The 23855-nt window shown below is 39.4% G+C and overlaps 2 protein-coding genes across 6 annotated transcripts; one reads left to right on the top strand and one right to left on the bottom strand.

The window, feature by feature from the left end:
• Positions 1-1555: 1555 nt before the first annotated feature.
• Positions 1556-19571, bottom strand: LOC134535328 (cell division control protein 45 homolog). 4 transcript variants are annotated; one of them, XM_063374394.1, is made up of 2 exons: positions 19440-19571; positions 1556-3516 (listed from the first exon to the last, which is right to left on the bottom strand). In XM_063374394.1, the coding sequence occupies exon 2, from the start codon at positions 3439-3441 to the stop codon at positions 1726-1728; it is 1716 nt and encodes a 571-aa protein (XP_063230464.1). In that variant the 5' UTR covers positions 3442-3516; positions 19440-19571; the 3' UTR covers positions 1556-1725. The 4 variants fall into 4 exon arrangements, with proteins under 4 accessions (XP_063230464.1, XP_063230465.1, XP_063230466.1 ...); XM_063374395.1 differs by having other exon boundaries at positions 19459-19571; XM_063374396.1 differs by lacking the exon at positions 19440-19571 and adding an exon at positions 19189-19408.
• A 95-nt stretch (positions 19572-19666) lies between these two features.
• Positions 19667-23509, top strand: LOC134534993 (large ribosomal subunit protein mL62). Of its 2 annotated transcripts, none has more exons than XM_063373795.1 (5): positions 19667-20023; positions 20137-20182; positions 21916-22058; positions 22655-22824; positions 23299-23509. In XM_063373795.1, the coding sequence occupies exons 1-5, from the start codon at positions 19877-19879 to the stop codon at positions 23387-23389; spliced, it is 597 nt and encodes a 198-aa protein (XP_063229865.1). In that variant the 5' UTR covers positions 19667-19876; the 3' UTR covers positions 23390-23509. The 2 variants fall into 2 exon arrangements, with proteins under 2 accessions (XP_063229865.1, XP_063229866.1); XM_063373796.1 differs by having other exon boundaries at positions 19923-20023; positions 21900-22058.
• Positions 23510-23855: the final 346 nt, after the last annotated feature.

Genomic DNA, 23855 nt, shown 5'->3' with positions numbered 1-23855 from the left:
TGTTTGCTGCGTTGTCCAGGTTTGTTTGTTGTCTTTCTGCATTTACTGTTCTTGTTGAAACTGTACTGTCGTTGTTACCCCACTGTGTTCGTCTGTTCTGTTACTTTTTCATGACTAAAATTCCTTGCAGTCTGATATTTTAAGTTTGAATGTGTTGTCCATCTACTTTATGCGTGAGGTTGAAACTCCCTTATAAACATTTTTTTTTTTAAATACTCGTTTGTTAATTTAACATGTTATTTCTATTTTAACATATATAATGAAAACCATTTTACGAGTAATTAAATTACTCAAGTGCTATAACTATTACTGTTTAGTTTCATCGTTGAGTGCAACTGTTCATCAGCTGATTTAGGCTTGATCTCTGTGGGTTTATGCTTTCCTTCTTATTTATTATTTTGCATTCTTGAATATTTCCCATGACAAACAATGCAAAACTGCAATGACATCATGTCCAAACCATCTACGTACTTGAACCATTCTTTACTGGCCCGCTCTGATAACACTCTGCCCCAAGCCAAAGTAACAGACTCCATGAATTCAAAATCATACAATCCTTGAAATGCTATGAAATATTTGTTTGGTTTCAATATTTACTAACTGATTTAACCGATTTAACACGATGGTGGGGGGGGGGGGGGAAATTCTAAAAGTGTAAGTAAACGCGACTATCTTCAAAATCGGGTTAATCCCGTGTAGACGTCTAAACTCTTAAGGTGGTAACTATACACGTGTTAGTGTTTGTGTGTTTGTAAGAAATAAACCGAAAAATACCGCCGGAGTTAGTTGCGGCATTCGGCAGGAGTAATTTCGTTACTGGAACGGAAGTCGCATGGAACATAAATGTGTAACCACGGAGCTGCCACCTGTGGCGGATGGCGCGATTCAAAGTTCACAAAGCCAAAGGGAAAATTTGTAGTATTAACGGGTTCATTAATTTTAACAAGATGGATAGTATTTTAACAAGTCCCTTGTCAAAAGTCAGATCCAAAGCTGGGGTTTAGTATTTTTTTTCAAGTCTTTCTCGTTTTTATCGGAACAGTTTCATTGTGTATTTTAAAATTTGTCTGCAAATGGAATTTCTCGATAGTCGACGTAGCTGTTCCAGCAGCGTATTCTAGCGATGGGTACGGAAACTTCATGTTATCGCGTCAAGAAATGTAGTTGTATAACAATTTTCATATACTGTATTTATCACGCTCGGCATTGTTTTAAAGAATTCTACACAAAATATCATACCTGCAGCCTCACTATTCTCTATTAAAATATCGTGTTCAATAAAAAAATACTAATAATTTTTATCTAGCTATACCAAATAAGCAAGAAGTTTCACTTATGTCACGCGTGGACTCCAAGTAAACACTTTTTTTTAATGCAGATATATAAGCCCTAGTATTGAACTTTTATTCAGCTAAAATAAATCATGAAAGAAGAATTATTTCTCATAGGCAGTACATGTAGGTATATATACTTTTACGTGAGATGATAGTCTCATTTTTAAGAGTTAAAACACACACGACGCAAATGACAAATATAATAAAACAGGGTTGAAAAATGTTTTTTTAAAAATAATTTATTAAAATCCAAATTATATAAAAAACACACTCATTGCTGCCAATATGACACAATTAAATAATCATTCGGTTAGTACACACCATAAAGCTAACTGCAACACGAGTTAATAGAATAAAAATCTAAACAATGTACAGGAGGATGTGTTTGTGATCAGGCGAGCAGAGTGGTCAAGGCATCGAAGAACTTGGGCCGGTCCTCGACCTTGAGCTGGATGACGGAGGTGTCGAAGTAGTCGAGCGACACCCTGGAGCGCGTCTCGACGGCGGCCTGCTCGAAGGCCTTGCCGAAGAAGCTGCGGGGCGAGTCCTCGGCGAGCGGCGGCGCGCCCAGCACGAGGCACGTGCCCTCGGCGTCCAGCGGCGCCGACGCCACGATGGGCAGCGCCGGCGCGCGGCGGTTGCGCGACGTGGCCACGTAGGCGCGCAGCACGAAGCGCGCGAGCAGCGCCAGGCAGTGCGGCCGCGAGAAGGGCCGCACGTCCGCGGCGCCCTCCTGCAGCACCACGTACACGAAGGGCCCGGCGCACACCACCTGGCGCGCGCCCAGCACGCTCTGCACCTGCTTCGACACGCACACCAGCAGCTGCTTGGCCTGCTCGATGCCCTCGTCCAGCAGGTCCTTGCGCGCCCGCGACAGGCAGTCCATGGCGGCCATGAAGCGCTCGCAGCCCGAGCGGTCCTTGGCCGGCGACTCCAGCACGGCCAGCATCGCGTACACCACGTCCGACGCGCAGTAGCAGTTGCCGAAGCCGTACTGCAGCGTGAAGGTGACGTGCACGATGTCCTCGAGGCCGTACTTGTCGGCCAGCTTCTCGACGGCGCCGCGGAACTCCTGCCGCAGGTTCAGGTCCATGGCGCGGAACTTCTGGCGGCTCTGCGCCAGCGGCAGCCCCATCTCGGCCAGCAGCTCGAACAGGCGCTTCTCCCCGCGCAGCGTCCACATGCGCAGCTTGCACGCCGTGTACCACGAGTGGCGCAGGCTCGCCTCCACCGTCCAGTGGCGGTACAGCGCCAGCCGCAGGTCCCGGTCGTACGTGATCCTGGCGGCGGTGCCGGCGCGACCCTCCTCGTCCTCGGGGGGCGGCGGCGCCAGGCGCGACGCGTGGTTCTGCAGCTCGCCCGTCGCCAGCACGTAGCGCTGGTTCTCCACCTTGCCCAGCACCGCCTGCTCCGTCACCCCCACCACCGCCCACCACAGCAGGTCCGTGCTGTCCTTGGACAGCTTCCACGCCAGCTCGAACAACAGCGCCGCGCTCGACCGGCCGTAGTAGCTGAACTGCGAGTAGTCGAACAGCAGCTTGTTGCGCTGCTCGGCCCACAGGCGCCGCGCGCGCCGCCTCATCAGCGCCTGCTCGTCCAGCCGGAGGCGCTTGTTGGCCCTCGACTCGCCGGCCCCGCCCTCCTCCCCCGCCTCCTCCTCCTCGCCGGAGCCGCCACCGCCGCCGCCGTCGTCGTCGTCGTCGTCGCGGAACAGGTCCTCGAAGCTAGGCACGCCCTCGTCGTCCTCCGGCCGCCCCAGCAGCCGCACCTGCCCGCTGCTGTACACGTTGCACACGTCCGTGGGCCGGTGGCTGTCGGCCACGAACAGCACCACGTCCTCGGCGGGCTGCAGCGCCTCCACCACGTCCACCGTGCCGCCGCAGTTGACGAGCACGACGAGCTTCACCTCCGGGTTGGCGTCGAACGCGTCCTGCATGTCCTTGAGGCCCTGCACGGGCACCAGCGTGTACAGCACGTGCTCGAAGTGCAGCAGGTGCAGCAGGATCTTGCAAGCGCATATCGCGTCGATGTCGTAGTTGACCAGCAGCAGGATCCTCTTGCCGACCAGGACATTGTAGAAGTCCTTCTTCAAGTCCTCCACGTACATTGTCCGGCATCCATCCGGGATGCGGCAGGACGCGCGGCGTGCAGCTACCCGTGCATGCTGCTGCGGTCAGCACGTCTGGAACACACCCGCACACACTCTCATCTCCTCTCCGCCCAATGCTTCCATTACACCCATGTTCTTATATAGACATGCCAGCCATCTTAGACCAGGTAAAATAAATTATCTGTTCCTTGCCAGAGTACATTTCGAAAAAAAAAAAAAAAAAAAAAATCCGAGCAACGACGGGGGCGAAGACATGAGCTCAAGCATCTAGTCAAAAAGCATTTTATGGGGAGGGGGGAAAAACAACAGCGGGATCATGAGAAAACTAATCGACTTACGGCAACGTACAACAAACACATTTAGAGTTTTTCCTCCTTCTGGGAAGGGTAAGGGGGGGGGGGGGGGGGGGGAGAATAAACCATACCAAGGCCCCTACTCGAAATACAGAAAGAAAGAAAATTTAAATATTTTAACCCAGCGCAAGCTAATGAGTATTCCAGGATCACCAAACTGTAAACTTTTCTTAATAAAACTTTTTTTGTTTTTAATCCCCGGGCTTTGTAACTACTACGCGTGAAATTACCATGCAGACAAGAGGAATGTGAACGGCCGCAGTAGTTAATTGTAACGCGTCACGGGAAGAAGAGCCAAATAAGCACTAACCGGAAGTTGCAATGTGAATCGAAAGTGATGGATGGCTCTCAGTGTTTAGAAAGTCAGCTGAGAAGCTGAGGCCTACGTTTATCTTACGAATAGGAAAACTTCCGTGATCCTTAAGCCTAATAAGTTCACACACTGGATGGGCTCTTTCTTCAGCACTGAAGTGGGGAAACTATTTTTTTTCTTTTACTTTTTACACCATCATTTGGGTAATTTCACTTTCATGTTATTAGTTTCGTTTTAAGCTCTATCTCACACACGCAAAGAAGTTTTTTTTTTTCGTTGTATTTTTCCGTCATTACTTTTTAAGGGCTTTTTTATCAATTTTTAATTTTGTTATTCAGCCACAAATATTTCTAACAGATATTCACTTAGTGTAATATCATGCCTTGCGCGCCTTTTTACAAACATATTACACGAAGTGAATAACTGTTAAAAATATTTGGAGCAGAACAAATGAAAGGAACGTATCGGTTAAAAATTTAATAATAGCCCTTTAAAAAAGATTAGCTTAAATATGTATTTTTTTTTCTCTAAAATTTAGTTATTGCTTTTCTTGTGCGATTTTAACATTTTAAAGCCAATTTTTATTTTCAGGTTCAAGACCTTATTTTACGACAAACCATTTGAAATTTTTTTCTTTCTATTGACCATACACTGTACTGACTATTTCTGTACATTCAGGTAGTGACTCCCCTCCATCACGCAGACTATCACGTCATCACCACGACTCCGCTTCAAGGTGAACACGTCACCAGGCCCCGCGTCGCAAATGACATTAATTAATTAATTAACTCGGGGCAACACGCGCGCACGTGTGGCAAATTAACGGCGATACAGTTATAGTTTGTTTTTCTGCGTGCCCGGGAAAGCACACAGAAATATAAAAAGGGAGAATAGCTAAGAAGGGCTACTTTAAGTGCCTCCAACATGTTACTTGCGGAATAACAGTTCCGCGAAGCGCCCACACTTTCAAGAGAGGACTCTCCAGAAGGGAAAGGTCGCTGTTTAAGTGAGTACCCAACTATACGAGCGACACAAGGCGAATGCCGGTGACCATGAACTTCGAAACAGGATCTGACACGCTTGTAACAGCGACCGATTGTCTACATGGCCGGGGAAGACCGAGTCATACGCGAACCACCGCACGTACCTATACTTAACATTCTTAGCGTATTCGTCTCCACCTGGATATAGCTCACCTTCACACCTTTTTTTTTTTTTTTACTAAGAATAACGTCTCGGCGAATACTTTCAGAATGTCCTACGTCCGTTTAATCGTTTAACTACCGAAAAAAAAATTAGTGCGTTACACAGCGTTTATGCTAAAAAAAATTTATTCCTCACAATATATGTATTAAGAGACCTATCCTCTTAACTACAAATAGCGAGCGGACCTTGGGTAGTATTGACATGATCTTAGATCGTGGGTTCAAATACCATCCATACCATAGACTTTTTTTTTATATAATCAGTCGCCTCCAGAATTGGACGGAGACGTTAATGTCCTATGAAATAAAATAAAAGGCACCACAATGCATTTTTCGAGATAATCAGAAAATCGTTGGCGACAAAAGTCTAGCGTGAGTAGGCAAGGTGCCAATAGCTCAGCCACCGTCGATTACAAAGAGAAAATAAACCCGGTTATATCCATTAAAAGTCCCACGCCACGTCACGACATATTACAAGTCTTTTATTATATTTATTGAAAATAAGGTTAGGCAGTTAAAAAAAAAAAAAATTTTTTTATGGCTCATTCCTGAAAATTTCTTCTTGGTGTTTTTTTTATCCACCTGATATGTTGACAGTTGAGGCAAGGTTTCATTCTGTGCCGTCGCGGACAGAGATAAACTACGAGAGTTTCCAGACAGTCTGCAACACCCTGTACTACATCACACTCACTGTCGGGAGAGAGCATGATGTCACGTGATTGGTCGCTTTCTAACTCGCCATCTCCACACTGCAAAACCACGCCTGGTTATGGTTAATAAGTAGGGGCAGGCATTTTTCGCGAAAAAATCTGAACGCCTATTAGACTGCAACAAGGTATGCCCGCACCAGCGGTTTCTTCCTTGTGATTGGCGACCCTCTGCGAGAGAGTTACTGTCTTATTTGACAGAGCCATTCAGGACGCGTTTGTTTCTACACTGAATTACTGTGATTGGTGGTGTAACAATCGACGTGTACTTGAAATAAACCCAATCACGTAACACAGACAATGCTACAGTGTTTAAACTTTCAGTGAGTCTCAAAATCTTTTCGCGAAATATGCATGCCCCTATTAATAAGTATGGGTATATTTGTGTGAGTGAGGCAGTAAGATGCTTCTAGAGCGGTATCGCCTCTGAACCGGCGCGCAGTATTCTCGTCGTGCACAGGACAACTGTGAGATCAGAGTAGTAAACATAACATTATATGGCGGAGAAATTAAGACAAAAAAAATAATGCGAGTCCCTTGGGTACTTTCAAGAATCTCTACCGAACGTTTCATGCCTTAAAATGTTACTGAAAACATAAGTTTTCAGCCATTTTCAATCACCTAAAAATAGGGCAAAAGAACTAAACATACGCCCTCTGCGTGTTCTTGAAAGCTGTTCGTAAACAGACCTCCCTCGGATGTCTTGAGCAGCTTTCAAATCGCGTGTTTTTGACGTGCCGTCTAATAAATCGATGAACGCCGGCTGCACGCACGAAAAAGTGTCCCGTAACGCACATTTTTCCGTTACGCTGTGTTCCGTTACGCTCATTGTTCCGTTACGCTGTGTCCCGTTACGCTGTCGGCGAGTGCAGTAATAATAGGTTATGTTACAATTGACTAAAAAATTATGGTGATTCATATAATTGATGATAGATATTTGATTACACTTTATTTATATGAAAACTTGTTCATAATTATATTTAAACTTTATGGCTAAACGCCAGCTTTTAAAATTAATTACAAGTCATCTACACGTGAAATGTTTCGTCGACTGTTTATAAAGTGAAGTGAAAAGTTAATGTAATTTTCATTGCTTATTACAACAACAATTTCGGCAATAAAGGTTAATTATTCTTGCATTTTAAAAATCTGATTACTAGTATAATTTCAAGTATTTATTCTTTTATTATTAAAATAAAACTGATTCAATTTTATTCATAAAAGTATGCAATCACTTCATCAATGTTTTGTTATGACGTTGTCACGTTAAACTATCGTCCGTAAACCGACATTACAGACAACCAAGGTAAAGGTATCTAAAATGCTGTGTCCACGATGCAAACACGGGCGCGGACGAGCAGCCACGCACCCCCTCTACGCGGTGAGAGAGAGAGAGAGCAGGGGAACAAGGTCAGCGGGACGGCCGCATGTAAACAGTTTTCCCTCTCGGGCGAACGAAACGAAGAGTGCGCGCGCCGAGTGTGTGTGTGTAGGAAGGAAAGTGAGCGGAGCCACAAGAACACCGCGGCGCTCTCCACGGTGACGTCGTAGTTTCCTCGTGTCGCGGGCGTCTTCCGTCTTCCGTGACCCGCGCGGAGGCGCTAATGCCGCGTTCCGTTACACGCGAGACGCAACTACACGCAACCAGCAACCAAATTACAGTCGTCAGCAAAACCACAATTATTAAAATAGTAAAGCGGAAAACAAATTTCCAACCAGATAAAAACTGTCAATAATTTGATTTTAAAATATTTTCTTTCACTGTGCGAAAGTTCAACAGTTGTTAACATGGTGTACACCTATAAAATTTGCGTCTTTACGTTTTCGGAACACTTTCCTTCAAATATTGCCGTCGGAAACGCAAGCCAAAAAGGCAAGAAATTGGAAGTTGAGCGATGCTAGCGTTGCACTTTTTTTGTCTTGCGTTTTTTTTTTTTTTTTTTTTTTTTTGCGTAGTTTATAAACCCGGCCTTACCTCCCGTGAAGGCGTACCCGCGGAAATAGTTCCGTCGTGGTTACAGTACACTTGTTCGAGAGATTTATTTTTCCTTTCAACGAAATGGGAGTCGCGCTTGTGTTCAAAACCGAATGTGATGGCGCAAAGGTAAAACTTTGTACTCAAATTCGGAAAGACTCGGGTTGGAATCTCAGTCCATTCATCCTGGTATCTGTTTCCCGAGACTACACCGGGTACATGTTGGGACGGTTCTTTATCATAAGTTAAGGTTTAAAAAACGCATTTTCAAAACAAATTACTACAAGGTAATTGCAATATATACTCCAATATGATTTTTTTTATACATCTCAAAAATCAACTGCAAAAAATAAAAATTGTTCTTCCGTAAAAAAAAAACATTTACACATCTGCACTTGACGTTTAACTACATAGCTCACCCAAGCCCGTATCCGAATCCGCCTGAAGTATATACTTAGGCCGGGCACACACACAATGAGGCACGACACATTTTGTCTGATAGTAGTTGACTTACATGTATTTATATGAAAGCAATGCACACAGAATCAGACGCGGCACGACGCGAGGCCACAAAACTGATGAAGTGTTAAAAACATTACTAATTTTAGTTTAAAAAATTTGTTTTCGATAAAATTTATTTCCTGAAGAAAATATTGGTTGTCTGTAAAGTCGGTTTACGGACGATAGTTTAACGTGACAACGTCATAACAAAACATTGATGAAATGATTGCATACTTCTATGAATAAAATTGAATCATTTTTATTGAATTATCACTATTTTGTATGGATACAAAGAAGGAATGAAATGAAATCTATAATTTAATTGATAAATTTACTTTTATTTGCACTCATTAATTTAAATATGTTTATTACTTTAACGAAGAGATTATTTTAACTATAACTTTTATACATGTTTGCTATTTAACTTCTTCCAATCTGTGTTATTCTGTTAAGGATAGCAAGATGATAGGAAAAGTAGGAAACGAATGGGAGTGTTTCGAGTTTAATGTGCCTCGAAAAAGTCAAATCGATGGTTGTTCCAATCGAGTGGAAGAGAGATAGATGCGGCGCAAGCGTACAATGAGCGAAACGGGACACAGCGTAACGGGACAATGTGAGTAACGGGACACTTTTTCGTGCGTGCAGCCGGCGTTCATCGATTTATTAGACGTTGTCACGTCAAAAAAATGTTAACAGTGGACTGCGCAAGGTCGGAAACGACGCCGCAAGCGCCACGCATCGCTCGACCCGGGTCGAGCATGGTTCTTTTCCTCGCCACCGTCATAGCGACGACGCGTCGCCGGTATGACGGCGGAGTTGTGACGGCCGCGTGAAAATGCGAGCACGGATCCCATCGTCATATCTCTCCCGTCATCGCTAAGGCGCCTTACCTACGACGGCTTGGCAATCGATAATATGCAGAGGTTGGCAGTGAATTTACAGAAAGGATGTGTTTTATTTGGCAGTTGGTGTATCTGCTAGCAATTTACAGCCAATAGAAAACTACCTACACGAAAACAAGATTGTGGACATTCATAAACTTAGGCATGTGTCTATCGAATTATATGTTTTCCACAACTATATTCAATATTTATATCATTTGTCATTGTACGCCTGTTGGTTTTCCGTAAATATAAGTTTTACAGATTATTTTTTGCCCAGTAAAACACCCGTCACGTCTCAGTCTCAGAATATAATAAAATAATTTTACATAGCAAAGTCGTTTATGATTATTAAAAAGTATATAAAAAGGTTGAGTGTATTAGAAACTGTGAAGGTTTGTAGTTTTTAATAGGACAATATTATTTAGCGATCTTATAAAACGTGTTGCCCGTTATTATTAATTTTGTTTTCAATGGTCAGTTGTTACTACTTAAGATCATTATGATGAAAAAAATATATATTTAAAAACACTCTTGTGACTCGACGTGAAACATTACAATACTAGACCTGATTTAATCATTTTTTGGTAATTTTCGTCACCGTTCAAGTTAATTTGCCGATTTGAAGGTACCGAAACAACTCGGTGTGCTATACGTCCCTTAAAGACTGTTAAAAAATACTACTGTTATATATTTAATTACATTATCCTTAGACTTGTTTATAGCATATTTTCTAGTACACTGCAAGTTTTATTCACACTATTTTGTACCGTAGCATATGTACTGAATGAATACGCTGATAATATTATTTATTTAGCATCTTTCAAGCTTGAAACAATATAACACGAAGTCGGTGTTGTTAATTAAATGCCTGAATATAATTTATTAAGTAAATTGTAGTTGACAGTATTGTGTGTGCAGTTTATAACAACCAGAAGAGTAGAGGAACTAAAAATACCCTTTAACGGAATTATTTACTTTTCACACAAGCCGCTCCTCTCACAAATTACGATTTTCGTATTAACTATAAACACGAAACCCGTCAATTCTACACGAGACACTATTATTCCTACATTGTTACCATTTTATCATACTGACAGTACTTGAGCGAATCTTAGGTGAATAAAATACGTTTCAATATGCGATACAGCAGGAGCAAACCTAGCCACCAACGAGGGTGGGGAGTAGGCCTAACCTAAAAGTCACTAAATCATGTGAGGAAATGCTTTCTGTTTAAAATGCGATAAAACGAAGGTTTAAAATAACCATCAGACTACTATGTATTAATCAGCGGCATTTTTGTGTATTTTCAACCTTATCAATGCATGTATTTTATTTTTACAAGTGATTTTTTTTATTACACATAAGGAAGCTGAAGGGAAAATTAGTTGTTTTTAGAAGTTTAATAAACCACACGCTTATAGGTGTTTTACACTTAACTTTTATACAGAATAATTAACTAATGTGATGTTTTCTTCTATCTTGTTGAAATATTACGTTATTTTGTCTTGACCTTTATTTTTTTTACTATGTGATATGACAAAAGTAGGCAGATTGGCAGTTTTTTAGTATGATATATTTTGGTAAACTGAGTATTGTGCAGTTAAAAATATCGAGAAAAAAATAATTAATGTGTCTCATTCACACGAAACATAGAAACTATTTATTTATGCGGCGTGATTATTATCGGAAACAAGTTGTTTCGAAGTTTGTTCAGAGAAAAACATAACCTTTTTTGAGATACGTCGTATATCTCACATAGGCCTACGTAATTTATGAGTAAATAGAATTGAGACAAAACCTTAAGTTTCACGAAAATATATTATTTAACTCATTTGAAAGAATTATTTCCCAGTATTAAATGAAAGTTACGCACGTAGTCGGCATTATGACGGGGTTATGACGGCTATGACGGCCTTACGACGGGCAAACCATCCCGCCTTACCTATGACAGGCATGTCGTAGCTAAGGCGTCTTACAGTAGGCGAAAAAAGATCCATGCTCGCTTTTAGAAGCGAAGCGTCATACCGATGACGCGTCATCCCTATGACGGGCGAAAAAGAGAACCATGCTCGACCGGCCGGGGTCGAAACCCCGAATCCCCGCGCAAGTGGGGCGCGTGGCGGGCGTCGCCGCGAGATCGCGCGGGCAGGTCTCGAGCCTGGTGCTTCGCTGATCGCCTCCCCCCGCCCACCCACACACCCCGACGTGCCCTCGCAACCCCGCGCTACGTGCTAGCTCCGGCACCCGTCTGCGCAACGCCCCGACTGCGGTGTTGCCAGATTGAGCGGAAAGCAGCGGACTGAGCGGGTCGTTACCACAACGCCGCAATACCACAACGCCGAACGTACAATAACGCCGAATGCCAAATTGACCGCAACGCCGACAGCTAGAAAACTGCTCTGTACCACAACGCCGAAGTACAGTAACGCCGAAAAATGTTGCTGTGGGGAGGGGGGGCCACAGGAGCAAAATGAAAAACAACTGAATGAATTTGTGTGCTAACCTTACATAACCTAACCTTTGTGGCAGTCCTGCAATGACATTTTTCGCGGTTAGTGTATTTCGGCGTTGTGGTACACAGAAGTTTTCTAGCTGTCGGCGTCGTGGTCATTTTGGCATTTCGGCGTTATGGTTTTCGAAGTTATTGTACGTTCGGCGTTGTGGTGCGTCCCCGGACTTGAGCTATTAAATATGCTGGTTTTGTTAACGATATTTTACATTAAACGTTTTTTTTTAATTACATCGCGTAGCAAAAATTTATGTTGAATACTCATTCTTTTGGATGGTTGGGCATCATACGTAAACCAATCTTTGCAAGTGTAGGAGTCCGTTTCCAAATACGAGCCCCTCGTGGTGTAACATTATCTTTGTTTGGATATATTTAATGTTTTATTATAATTGTTATTCAAAGAAGCCAATGACTGCAAAAACTTGTGTTGCTACCTGTGCGGTTGGTAGCACCGTCTGTGCAGTTAACAGAACGATTTTTTTCTGAGCAAGATCCTATCGCTAAAAATTTTTTTTTAAAAAATGGAGTTACACTATTTGTGCTTTAAGGCCCTCATATATAATGTAATAAAATATTTCACCAAACTCGTACACACATCCGATTTTTTAAAAGAATTACAAGGGAAAAAAAACATAATTGATAAATTATTGCAAAAAAAAAAGCTAGGCGGAGAAATGAAGGTAAAGATGTACCGCAAGTCCCTTTCGAGTGCTTTCAATAATCGGTACCGAGTGTTTCATGTCATTTTCACTCCACTTTAAATACAGAATTTTGTAAACGAAATACGGGAACAGAACTACTCTTCCGCTTCAGAGGATGCTTAACTGTTTTTCGTAAACAGACACCACTCGGATTATCTGGGGCAGTTTTCAAATCTCGTAGTTTTTTCTTTTTCTGAAGCTGTGCGCACCGTGTGTGTGTGTGCCCGGGTGGGTGGGGGAGTCTTGAGTTTTATTTCAAGCCGATTTTCTGGGGATTTCCAGCCCAGTTCCAGAGAACACTGCCCGGCCGCAGCAACACTCGTCCTGCGTCGTCACGTCACGTCACGTCACGTCACGTCACGTCTTTACCACAACGCCGAACGTACAATAACGCCGAAATACCATAACGACGAATGCCAAATTGACCGCAACGCCGACAGCTAGAAAACTGCTGTGTACCACAACGCCGAAATACAGTATCGCAGAAAAATTTTGCTCCGTGGAGGGGGGGGGGGGGGCCACAGGAGCAAAATGAAAAACAACTGAATGAATTTGTGTGCTAACCTTACCTAACCTAACCTTTGTGGCAGTCCTGCAATGACATTTTTCGGGGTTAATATATTTCGGCGTTGTGGTACACAGCAGTTTTCTATCTGTCGGCGTTGTGGTCAATTTGGCATTTCGGCGTTATGGTTTTCGGCGTCATTGTACGTTCGGCGTTGTGGTGCGTCCCCGTCTCGTCACGTCACTTCCTCGTTCCTCGGAGGCACCTGGCGCCCAGACCAACGGCGACAGCAACAGCAGGTCGTGAGCTCAAGTTTAGACTACCATGTTTTCGAACCCACCGACTCACAACCGCACATGGGACGGTCGTGTGCATAGACGAGAAATGAAAATACATATTTATTTCTGTTACGGGCGCATGAGAGTAGAGTAGGAGGCCATTTTGACGGGACTAGACACCTGTTTATATTTATCAATCATACTGTGGCAAGAAATTGTCGAGATATTACGAGGGATATACGACGTGAAGTAAGTACCGTTTGGTCATTAAAAAAAAATAAACTCGTGAGAAAAAGTTATTATTGGCGGTTTTAGTTTACTACACATCTACTTCGCAATTTCACACAGTCACCACTCAGTTCCAAGCACTTTTCGTAACCCCTCTGCATAGAAGCTCGCCGCCTGGGAATGGAACGAACGCCTCGACCATAGGCATCACGGGCTTCGAATAGGCAATGCGTGTAGCCTGGGTACAGGCGCTCAGTAAACAACCGTGAAAATCTCCGCACTCGAGTTTAAAAATGATGGCTACCATTTTTTGAAACGGAAAAGGCGTCATTCTGTATGATTTAATGAAACGTGGGTCCAACAATTACCGCAAAATTTACAAAATTTCGTTTGTCAACTGGCTACAGAGAAAAGTTACATCAGAAAAATGCAAACAACAAAAACACTGATCATCAAGTCATATGTACAAATATTGTTTGTTAAAAAGGAAATTGCATTATATGCAAAGGCATAGAATAAAATTCTGAAATGGCTTTACGCAGTCAAGGCAGTTTATACAAAATTAATATAATGTGAATATAGCGTTTTACCAGGGAAAATTTTGAAACAGAAAATTAAGAATTAATATTACTATCACACATTATTCTTGTGATTATTTTCCAAGCAGTAACAATGTATTAGCGGCTCTGTTCAAAAAAGGTGAAATAAAAAATGCAATGTTTTATTTCCAACATTCAAATGAACATTTTTAAAATTATTTACTTAAGTTTGTTACATGCCGACCAACAATTGGGGAACTTTGTTGGTAGACGTCACATGCCCATCATAAATTCTCTGTGAAAAATTGAGAACAAGCTTTGCTACCATTTTAGTAACATTAATTTAACATATATTAAATTCATAAACTAAGTTAACTATTTGTTTTATACTATTTCTAACTAATTTTATTGAATATTCTATTAAATATTTATTTTCATTTTCTATTTGGCAGTAATAATTTATCCTATTCTGCTAATTAATTTCAGTTTTTTTTTCCAGAGAATATTTGCACTAGAGCAAATAATTCTGCCAATGTTAAGATTCTGCTTCATCATCTTTGTTCAGTTCAAATGTACAACAAGTAAGACAAGTGGTGGGAAAACTTGCATTTGGTTTGTGAATGCACAATTTTGAATGTTTTTCATTGGCGTGTTTGGTTAATGTTACTGTACCCAAAGTTTCATGCCAACGCATGAGATATAACACAATTATTTGTATACTTAAGAATCTTGATCATATATATATATATATAAATAAATTTTGTGATTTTACACACTTTTCCATTTATAGTTTCTCATTTATACTGATTGCTCACCCCACTACTTCCCTGATCTTCATAGCCCTCTCCATTTTAGAGTTCTCAAAAATACCATTTAAGACTTTTTTTCTCCACAAAATACACTGAACCATACATTTACTTTTCAGAATTTACAATGTACACTCTTTCAGTTTTACAAAAGAGGCATTACAATTTTTCTTCAAGAACAAATTTTTTTTTTTTACTGTTGCTAATAAATGCCTGCCTTTTTTATTCTGGAAAATTGAAACAGCCAATAGCTTCTAGCAATATTATTATTAATTGTGCAATTGTGATGGAACAGTTTATTTAAGCAGTGTATACTAATCAACTCATAACTTTGCAATTTGAAACATGGCATTGTATTAGTTTGGATGCAGTAAGCATTCACATGTTACTCTCATTACAAGCTAAATTGCAATTAGAGAACTATTCAAAAATTAAAAAAAATACTGATGATTACAACACTACCATTTAACATGACACTACTTTAACCGAAAACCAAAAATGTCTCAATCTTTAGATTAATTAATGTAAACATGCACATATTGCACTTAAGGTTATCAGTTATAACATCAATAATTACCTAAAATAAAGTATTCTATAAAATAAAAATATACTATGCTTGTATCAAGTATTGCAGTCCATTACATACTATAAATATTCATCCCTATCCCTAAATACACACAGTTCTTACATTCAAATGAAATAAATACATAAGAACACAATTATTCAAATGACTAGGGAAAATCAGGTCGAGTGAATATTTTTACCTACAAAATTTACTGATTCTAATGTTACTACAATGTTATAACAATATATGGATATGACAACTTTAGGATGTGCAAATAACAAACTTGTATGGTGAAGAGAAAACAGATAAAGATAAAAATCAGCAAGAGCAGAAATATCTAGGAAGTAATTATCAAGCAGAGCATCACCCAAAAAAAAAACAAAAAAAATCTGAAAATGCATATAGGTATATATATTTTTTTTACTTCCTGAGATTTTCCCCCAAAATTATAAACATCTGTAATGCACAGTGTTGTGTTATGAACTTGACCCAATACTTTATTGGTATTTGAAATAATGTAAAATTGTGTGAGCAGTTTTTTTTTAGGTTAGATACACTTAAAATACTGTCAAATAGTGTGAAAGGTTTGTACGGTTCGTTAAAATAGGTAGATATTTTCTAAACAACCATTTACAATTTACAGTACTTTAAATTTAGCTAACCAAACTTCAACCGTTAATACTTTTAAAATATGTACTGGTAAACTACTTACTATTTTGCAATTCCATTTTTAAAAAAAATATTAGGAAAAAATTTCAGGAACCAAACAATCCATTTTTAGATTTTTTTTTGTGTGTAAACATCTTAGCTCTCGGTATACAGCATTTGGTAGGAGAAATTTTGTGAAAATAGAACGGAAGTCAAGGAACGTAAATGTGGGACACGTGTAGCAAACATAAACCTGTGTATAGTCAATCTCTTAAAAATTAGGGTATATAACAAACGTATTGGTATGCCAAATGAATCTTTACGATAGTGAAACTACACTGGAATATATTTGCTAAAGTATAATAGCCTTAATAAAAAGTAATCCCAAGTTCTAACATATGTTAGGAAAATGGCTTTACATTGGTGATGGTACATAGTATCCTCCCAAAACTCAAATTGTCCCGATAGATTAGTGGTAGAATGAGTACTTGTTAACCTGAAAGGGAAGGATTCAAATCTCGCCATTGGAAATTTTTTTTTAAATCTTTTCTAATAACATAATGATAGAATAATAATATTGAATCAGCGCAATAAGATTAAGGTTTGTTCATTGAAAGTATTTACCGACTGATTTCAGTAATTTAAGTAAAAACAGATTTACAAACAAATAGATACCTACTTAGTGTTATGTGTTTTAAAATGTTTCAGTTCAATATTTCAGTAACATCACAGAAGTCTAACTTCGAACAGAAATGGAAACATTTAAGTATTAACTGTTTAATGACTTTTAACAACATAGGCAGTGTTTTAATAAAATTCCTTGTCGAAAATCAATTCCAAAGCCGAGATCTATTGGTCTCCGACGTTTAGTTTTAAAAAAAATATCTGAATGATTGCGCTATGTTCGTAATGCTTAGAGAACCAACAAAATGTTAAACATCTTTGATGCCACGTTCGTCCAAATACAATTTCCCTTGCTAATAAATTATATAGGTATTTTTTAAGTTATTAGATTTTCGTACGACTATTCAAGTTAACAAAATGTAATTCAGGATAGTTTCACTACCATAACGTTTATTTTGGCACACCAATACGCTTTGTGCATCGCCTGATGATCGCGAAACATGCACGGGTGCATGTTGTCACACGTGGGTCTGCCATCGTGACGACTTCAGCTCATGACTATAGCAGCTTCTGCATGCATATGAATCGTACTTTCAACCTGTCAAATTTCCGTTGTGTATTGCAAGCTTACTTAATTGCATTTCTGGTACATCCTAAAATTTCACCCTCAATACACCTAAAGAATAAAACCTCAAAAACGGAGGCAATGATAACTCCGGTCTACAGGAAAATGTCACTTGTTCAGCGTTGAGGCAATTACATGTGACGCGTTTCAGTACTTCTATTGTTCGGCTAGCCCTGAGAAATCAATAGTACCATCTTGTTATACATAATTATAGATAGGTTTGAAAAGGGGGAATAATTTTTGCAATTTTTCCTCAAAATGAATGCTTTTCTCATATTTATCATGTTCTGTGTTATTTTTAAGAACTCTACACTAAATATGGTGTCCGAGTTTCGTATTTTAAGTTTGTTTGCAACGTGAACAAAAATGAGAGCACATGAATATGCTCGTTACCGAGGTTAGATGTTAACACATCTCTGTCAAGTAGGCCTACTGAAAGACTTCCTCACTTTTTTGTTTGTATATTTATATTTAGCTACGGCCCTCTCCTTACTAATTGTCCTACAGCTATATCTTGCAGTGTTAAGTCCTTGGTCTGAATGAAGACACACTGGCATGCAGTGGATCGCGAATGCGAAGGAAGACACAATCTGACCATGCTGAGGTCCCCTGCTCCCAATCCCCACACAGCGCCCACACCAAGGCTGGCTAGCCTACACTAACATACAATTTTGGCTACCGTTCTAAAAAATAACATTTTTACTAATTATTTTGCATGGGAATGCGGGAGTATCTGCATATTACAACGCTACTTAACTAATCTTGATTATGGTACAATGCACAAATGCTAAGTTTATTGGGTCATGTTTACATTTTGATACCGGTATCACTTTAAGTTAATTACATATGTGGAATAAAAAAGTGTATGATGTCATGGAAGATGACCAATGAAAAGTGAAATGGAAGTAATATAAATTTTGTTAAATGGATATCAAAGGAAGAAAGAATAATGATGTTGGCTTGTTTTATTACAGTTGGTTTTGGCTGTAGAAGGTTAAGGAATGGTCATGTCGTGAGTTGTGAATAAAAAATTAATTTTAGACCACAAAATAATGAATTAAATCAAGTACATTTATCATGTAACATATCTAGTGTGTGAATGAGTCAAGTAGTTGCAACACTAAGTGTTAACATTTGTGGTTGAGACACTTGTGTTCAAGTGAGTGGTTCTAGAAGAGTTTAGAGAACCAATAATGTTACAAACATAAGGGATATAGAATATGTGTATATGTAGTAATAAATTTAGTAGTTACACAAGACAAATAAATGCTGATTTTGTTATGTTCAATATTTTAATGGTACGGTGTAGAGAAAGAATGTTAGGTTTTGACTGTAGTAGCAAAACTACTGCATAATTGCAAATTACACTCAAAACAGTGGGATTGTATGTAGATTATAACAAATATTATGAGTGAGTGGTATTGTTTTATACTAGAATTGGTCGGATTGTAATATATAATACAGTACCTGAAAGTTAATTTAATAAAGAACTATATTTTGTGCAAAACAAGCATGAATATTCCCATGCTTGTCACATAGAAGTAGCAGTGGTACTGACGTCAGAGTCATGTTAACGTCATCAAATATTCTTATGGTATAGCATTGTGAACTACTCCAATTTATTCTGGCTCCTGTGATTTATCAATGAGTGCTAACCTAGCTACTAGTAACACACCCTCTCTCTTCCCAACATTCACACATTTATGATTCATGTGTAAAGGCGAGGTTCGAAATGTTTATATGTGGCTTACGCGAAAGCTTTTAAACTTTATACTTACTCGTTCATGATTGTTTTCCGTAGATTTCTGCAAACGAAAATTAAGGTTGAATTTATTTAACATAAACAGTTTTCATTCCAAATTGTTATTACGTTACGTAAACATACGTAACAATATTTTAAGATTTTAAACTTATCATAAATATTTTCTTATACTAAGTGACAATATGTATTGGCGGGAAAAACACTCCAGACCGCCGTTAACGGCAAGTGACATAACAGAATTATACTGTCTTATGTGCTTATATTTACTTTTTATTATCTTCCTCACCTCGGACACTATTTATATTTCTTACAAAAGACTTCTAGTTTATTGCGAATTGTAATTCTTCTTTCAAAATTAAATAACACGTCGTTGACGCAAACACAACAAACAGAACAGAAACACTCATATGGTCGACAAATAATTGAAGAGCACGGATGAAGATAAAAATTCTCTTAGAATAACTTCGCAAAAAAATTAGATTTAAACAAAATATGTTTTTATTGTTTTCAAAAATGTATATTTATTATATGGTAACACATGCAATAATGTTTTGAAAAATCGTATTTTCTACACGCAAATCATGTCAAATTTCCATTAGCTTGGTATGTTGCAAACTTGTTGTAAACATAGTGGAGTTGACTGGTGCGCTTAACTATTTGAGGTTAAATTTTATTTTTAGTCTTTAAACAAGCAAATTTATGAAATGAATATTTTAGGGCGGTGCTGTGTCGGGCTATTGCGTCAAACAAAAGAGTTTACAACAACATCCAACTTATCTTCATTCAAGAGTTCGTTGTCGCTCAGCAATTTGTACCCCAATAGCAGCCTGAAGCTGACAACGCCAACAAAGGTTTCAGTACAATTGTAGCATTCTGTTTGCGGCTTAGCTGCATTTTATGTTATAAATGTTCTAAGGTTGTTTTTGGCAAAAGTTCTATGTTTTTATTTGCATTTGTGTTTTAGGTTCCAGATGATCCGAACTGTGAATTTTCTGGCTATATACCAATCGGTAAGTATAGGCCCGTTTACAGTTGCAATATGCTAAATTGTGTCCAACGGATACTGATCGCTGATTGGTCCAAGTGACCCTCTTGATTTCATCGGTAGAGACTAGTAAAATTCGCGGATTCGTTTACCCATAGGATGACTCCACACTCGGAAAAATACCAACTTAGCTGCCGACTAGTGAACTGTCTCCACTGTGATTATATTTTTTGGTTGAGGGTTTGTCATTGGCCCAGAGTCATCTAGATTAGCTGTGAGCCAATAGCAGAAGCAGAACAAAGTAAAAGTTCCGACTCTTGATCCCGATGGCATGATGCAGTATGCATTGATCCTGTGGTACATGATGCTTGCTGTTTTAATTGAATACGTCAAAAGATCCTGGCCCAACAACAAACTTGTGGTGTAACCAGGGGTGCCCACAAGGGGGGGTAACGACGCAGACTGCGTCATTAAAATTTCAGGGGGGGGGGGAGGGGGAGAGAGATTAAAAGACGAGAAAAATTTATATATTATTTACATAATTATAGCTTCTAATGTGAAAATACGTTTCTGGTGCTTTGATAATTGAAAGGGATCTTGTAAATCAAATTGGCAACCCCGCACTTTCCTCAACAAAAGCAGTTATCTGTCGGTTCAGGATGGAAATATTACCTGATATGACCAAAATTATTATTAGAAAATCAGTTTAAATTAATGCAAAATGTGATAAAATATAATACTAAAAAAGTATAATATTATAAAATAATTGAGTAAATCATTGAGAAAATAGCATAAAAAATTTCGGGGGGGGGGGGGGGGCACCTCTGGTGTAACAATGAAAAGTGTTAAGTTGAATACAAAATAGATTTTCCGTTTTGTTCAACTTAAGATCACAATTTATTTTATATCACAAATTTTTATGTTAAACCACAAATTTTTCTAGTTTTTAGTCAGTGGTGGTGTGGACGATAGTCTGCATCTCCCTGGTCTGAATACAAAGGGTCAACTTGACCTTTTGTTCCCAATCTGTGTCCTTTGGTAGCATAGAACAAAAATAGCCAGGTTTGGAAAACAAACTAGGTTTTTTATCACATTCGTTATTTTGGTTCTCAGCATGTTCAAATGCAAATAATACAACATCCTACTTTCTATAACTAATTTTCAACCAGAAATGTTATAACATCAATGAACTGAAGTCCAGCAAATGTACACATCTGACTGGGATTAATCACAGAAAGGCTATTTCGGTAAATATCTTACGTCACAGCTTTTTCGCAAAGTAAAAATAAAATTACGAAAATACCTTTTTCCAACACTAGAGACGTTCCTTTATTTACCCTGAAAACAGCGTTAATACATTTCTACTAGTTTCTGAGAAATCCCAGTGTTTATAGGTCACATTTCAATATCTGCGCATTAATATAAAGGAGGGTCGAAAAACTGCTTATTTTCACAATAGTGTGTATTTAATGTAATGTTATTTCTATTTTAAAATAAAATTATGAATACTTTTTCTATTATAAAGCAAGGGTCACCAACTTCACTCCTACCTCAGCACGGGGCCACAAAGCAAAGAAGAGCGTACCGCAGTGTCTGCTTTGTGTGTTTAGGCCGTCTCCAGGTTTTGTGCCGTAAAAATTTGTATTGGTGGATGTGGGACGTTGGAACCAAAAAAAAGTCAATTTCGTTAAAAATGTCAGGCGTTGTTGTTGGCAAAGCTATGATATGCTCCTGGGTGATAGTGTTGGCTGTGTGCAGAGGAGCTGGAGGTGACCTACAGCAGGAGCAGTGGTCCGGGCGGCCAGAACGTTAACATGGTCAACACCAAAGTAGACCTGCGCTTCCACGTCGCGTCCGCTAAGTGGATAAGTGAAAACATCAAGGCCAGGATCAAGGATGAGGTAAAGTTTAAACAATAAATTGTATGCAAGAAAATGTAAACCTGTGGTTTCTCACACTTTCTTTTTAAAGTCAAGCTTTTGTGCTGTAAGATTCATCAATTTTAACTGCTGTTTCTTGGTTAAAAAAAAAAGTTACAACTTCCAAATATTTATGGTAGCGGAAGTCGCAAAGTTGCAACAAAACCTAGTATGGGAAAAAAGGAAGTTTTTTTTTGCCCGGATTCATTATGTTATTTGTGTGATGTTCAATAAACCAACACAAAAATGTAATAATACATAGTACACGGCAGAGTATTTTCATGCTTTTTAAAAATTAATTCCAAACGCACTTGTAAATCATAACCTTACAATATGATCAGTATTATCAAGGACGATTTAAAACAAAATAAAAAATATCCATTCTACACAGGATAGGGTTATATACATGATTGCATGGCCAAAAATTAATATCTAATGATTCTGTGCAGGGTGGCAATTTTAAAACTTTAAAAAAAATTGCCACTTTTTAAATTTTTGGTTTTTGGGACTCAGAACTGTAATCAATTGGTCTGTCGGTTGTTCTCGGCTTGACAGTTTTGATTATTTCCCGCTCGCAGCACAAGACGAAGATCAACAAGGAGGGCTACCTGATAATACGGTCCGACAAGACACGGCTGCAGCAGCTGAACCTGGCCGACGCCCTGGAGAGGCTACGCACGCTCGTGCGTGCGGCAGCCGAACCAAGCCCACAGCCCACGCCCGAGTCCGAGGAGGTGCTCAGGAGAAGGCCAGTTCATACATTAGCTACCTGCCGGGTACACTCTGAGGGTTGCTGCAACCTAGTGGTCAAATTACTCACCTCAGCAATCTCGGTTCGGATCTCGGAAGTACGATTAGCTGAGCATTGCTACACTCCACGTGTCTCATTCTCCAGGCGAAACAACTTAATTGGGGCCCAAAACTTTTACAAGGTCAATAATTGCCAATTTTATTTAAACGAGAGTGCAATCATTTGCTCAGCATTTAATTTTTTTGTTGTAAACCGTCTCAGGTATGTAGACTAGACACACTCAGGAGACATTATTGAACCACGAGAACATTCTTGTGAAGATCTCACCGAGTTCGAACATCATTTGCTTGGATCAATTTTGGTAGACAATGGAAAACAGTGATCAGAATGGCTCAGTCGGGATTCTAACCCAGGTCCTCTGAAATGTGAACCTTGTGGTGGGGTTAACAAAGTTTGATGTAAATGTTGCAGACGAGAAAAAAGTGCCCGCTTGAGGTTGATGCAGAAGAGGTTCCACTCGCAGACAAAGCAGCAGCGTCAGGCCCCGACTGTGGACTTCTAGTTTCACGTGGTGTGCAACGAAAATTTATATAATATCACAAGATTTCATAAACTCAATTATAATATTAGTGTTAACTTGGATTTTTTTTTAATATAGTGCATTAAAAAACAGTAAAATGAAGCAGCATGTTCTTTATAAAAGTGCTCATGTAGTTTTCCAGTGTTTAACTGTACTGGCAGGGAATGTATGCAAGAAAATGAGCAGTACAAAATATTGATGATGTCATCTATATGGACAAATGTTTCTTGCTTCAGTTAAATACCACTGCAAGATATTCTTCAAACACACTCAAATTGTGCAGGCCTTGGTTGGTTCAAAAATTATGTGGCTACTTGGACTTCGATAAACTAATGCACCATCACAGTAAGTGTAAATATAACAAAGGATATTACTATTTAAATTTCAATATTGATGAAATAATATATTAATATAAGATGCATTTTTTGCAGAATTAAACCAGTTCTTG

This window comes from Bacillus rossius, chromosome 8 (genome assembly GCF_032445375.1).
Source record: "Bacillus rossius redtenbacheri isolate Brsri chromosome 8, Brsri_v3, whole genome shotgun sequence".
Classification (NCBI taxonomy): domain Eukaryota; kingdom Metazoa; phylum Arthropoda; class Insecta; order Phasmatodea; family Bacillidae; genus Bacillus; species Bacillus rossius.
This window is presented reverse-complemented; position numbering and strand designations above follow the sequence as displayed.

Excerpts from the sequence above, each read along its gene's own strand:
- LOC134535328 (XM_063374394.1), bottom strand. The coding sequence starts at position 3,441 with ATGTACGTGGAGGACTTGAAGAAGGACTTCTACAATGTCCTGGTCGGC.
- LOC134534993 (XM_063373795.1), top strand. The coding sequence starts at position 19,877 with ATGAATATTTTAGGGCGGTGCTGTGTCGGGCTATTGCGTCAAACAAAA. Across the intron at positions 22,059-22,654 it reads AGGCCAGGATCAAGGATGAG|CACAAGACGAAGATCAACAA; the intron begins GTAAAGTTTAAA and ends TCCCGCTCGCAG. Across the intron at positions 22,825-23,298 it reads GAGGAGGTGCTCAGGAGAAG|ACGAGAAAAAAGTGCCCGCT; the intron begins GCCAGTTCATAC and ends TAAATGTTGCAG.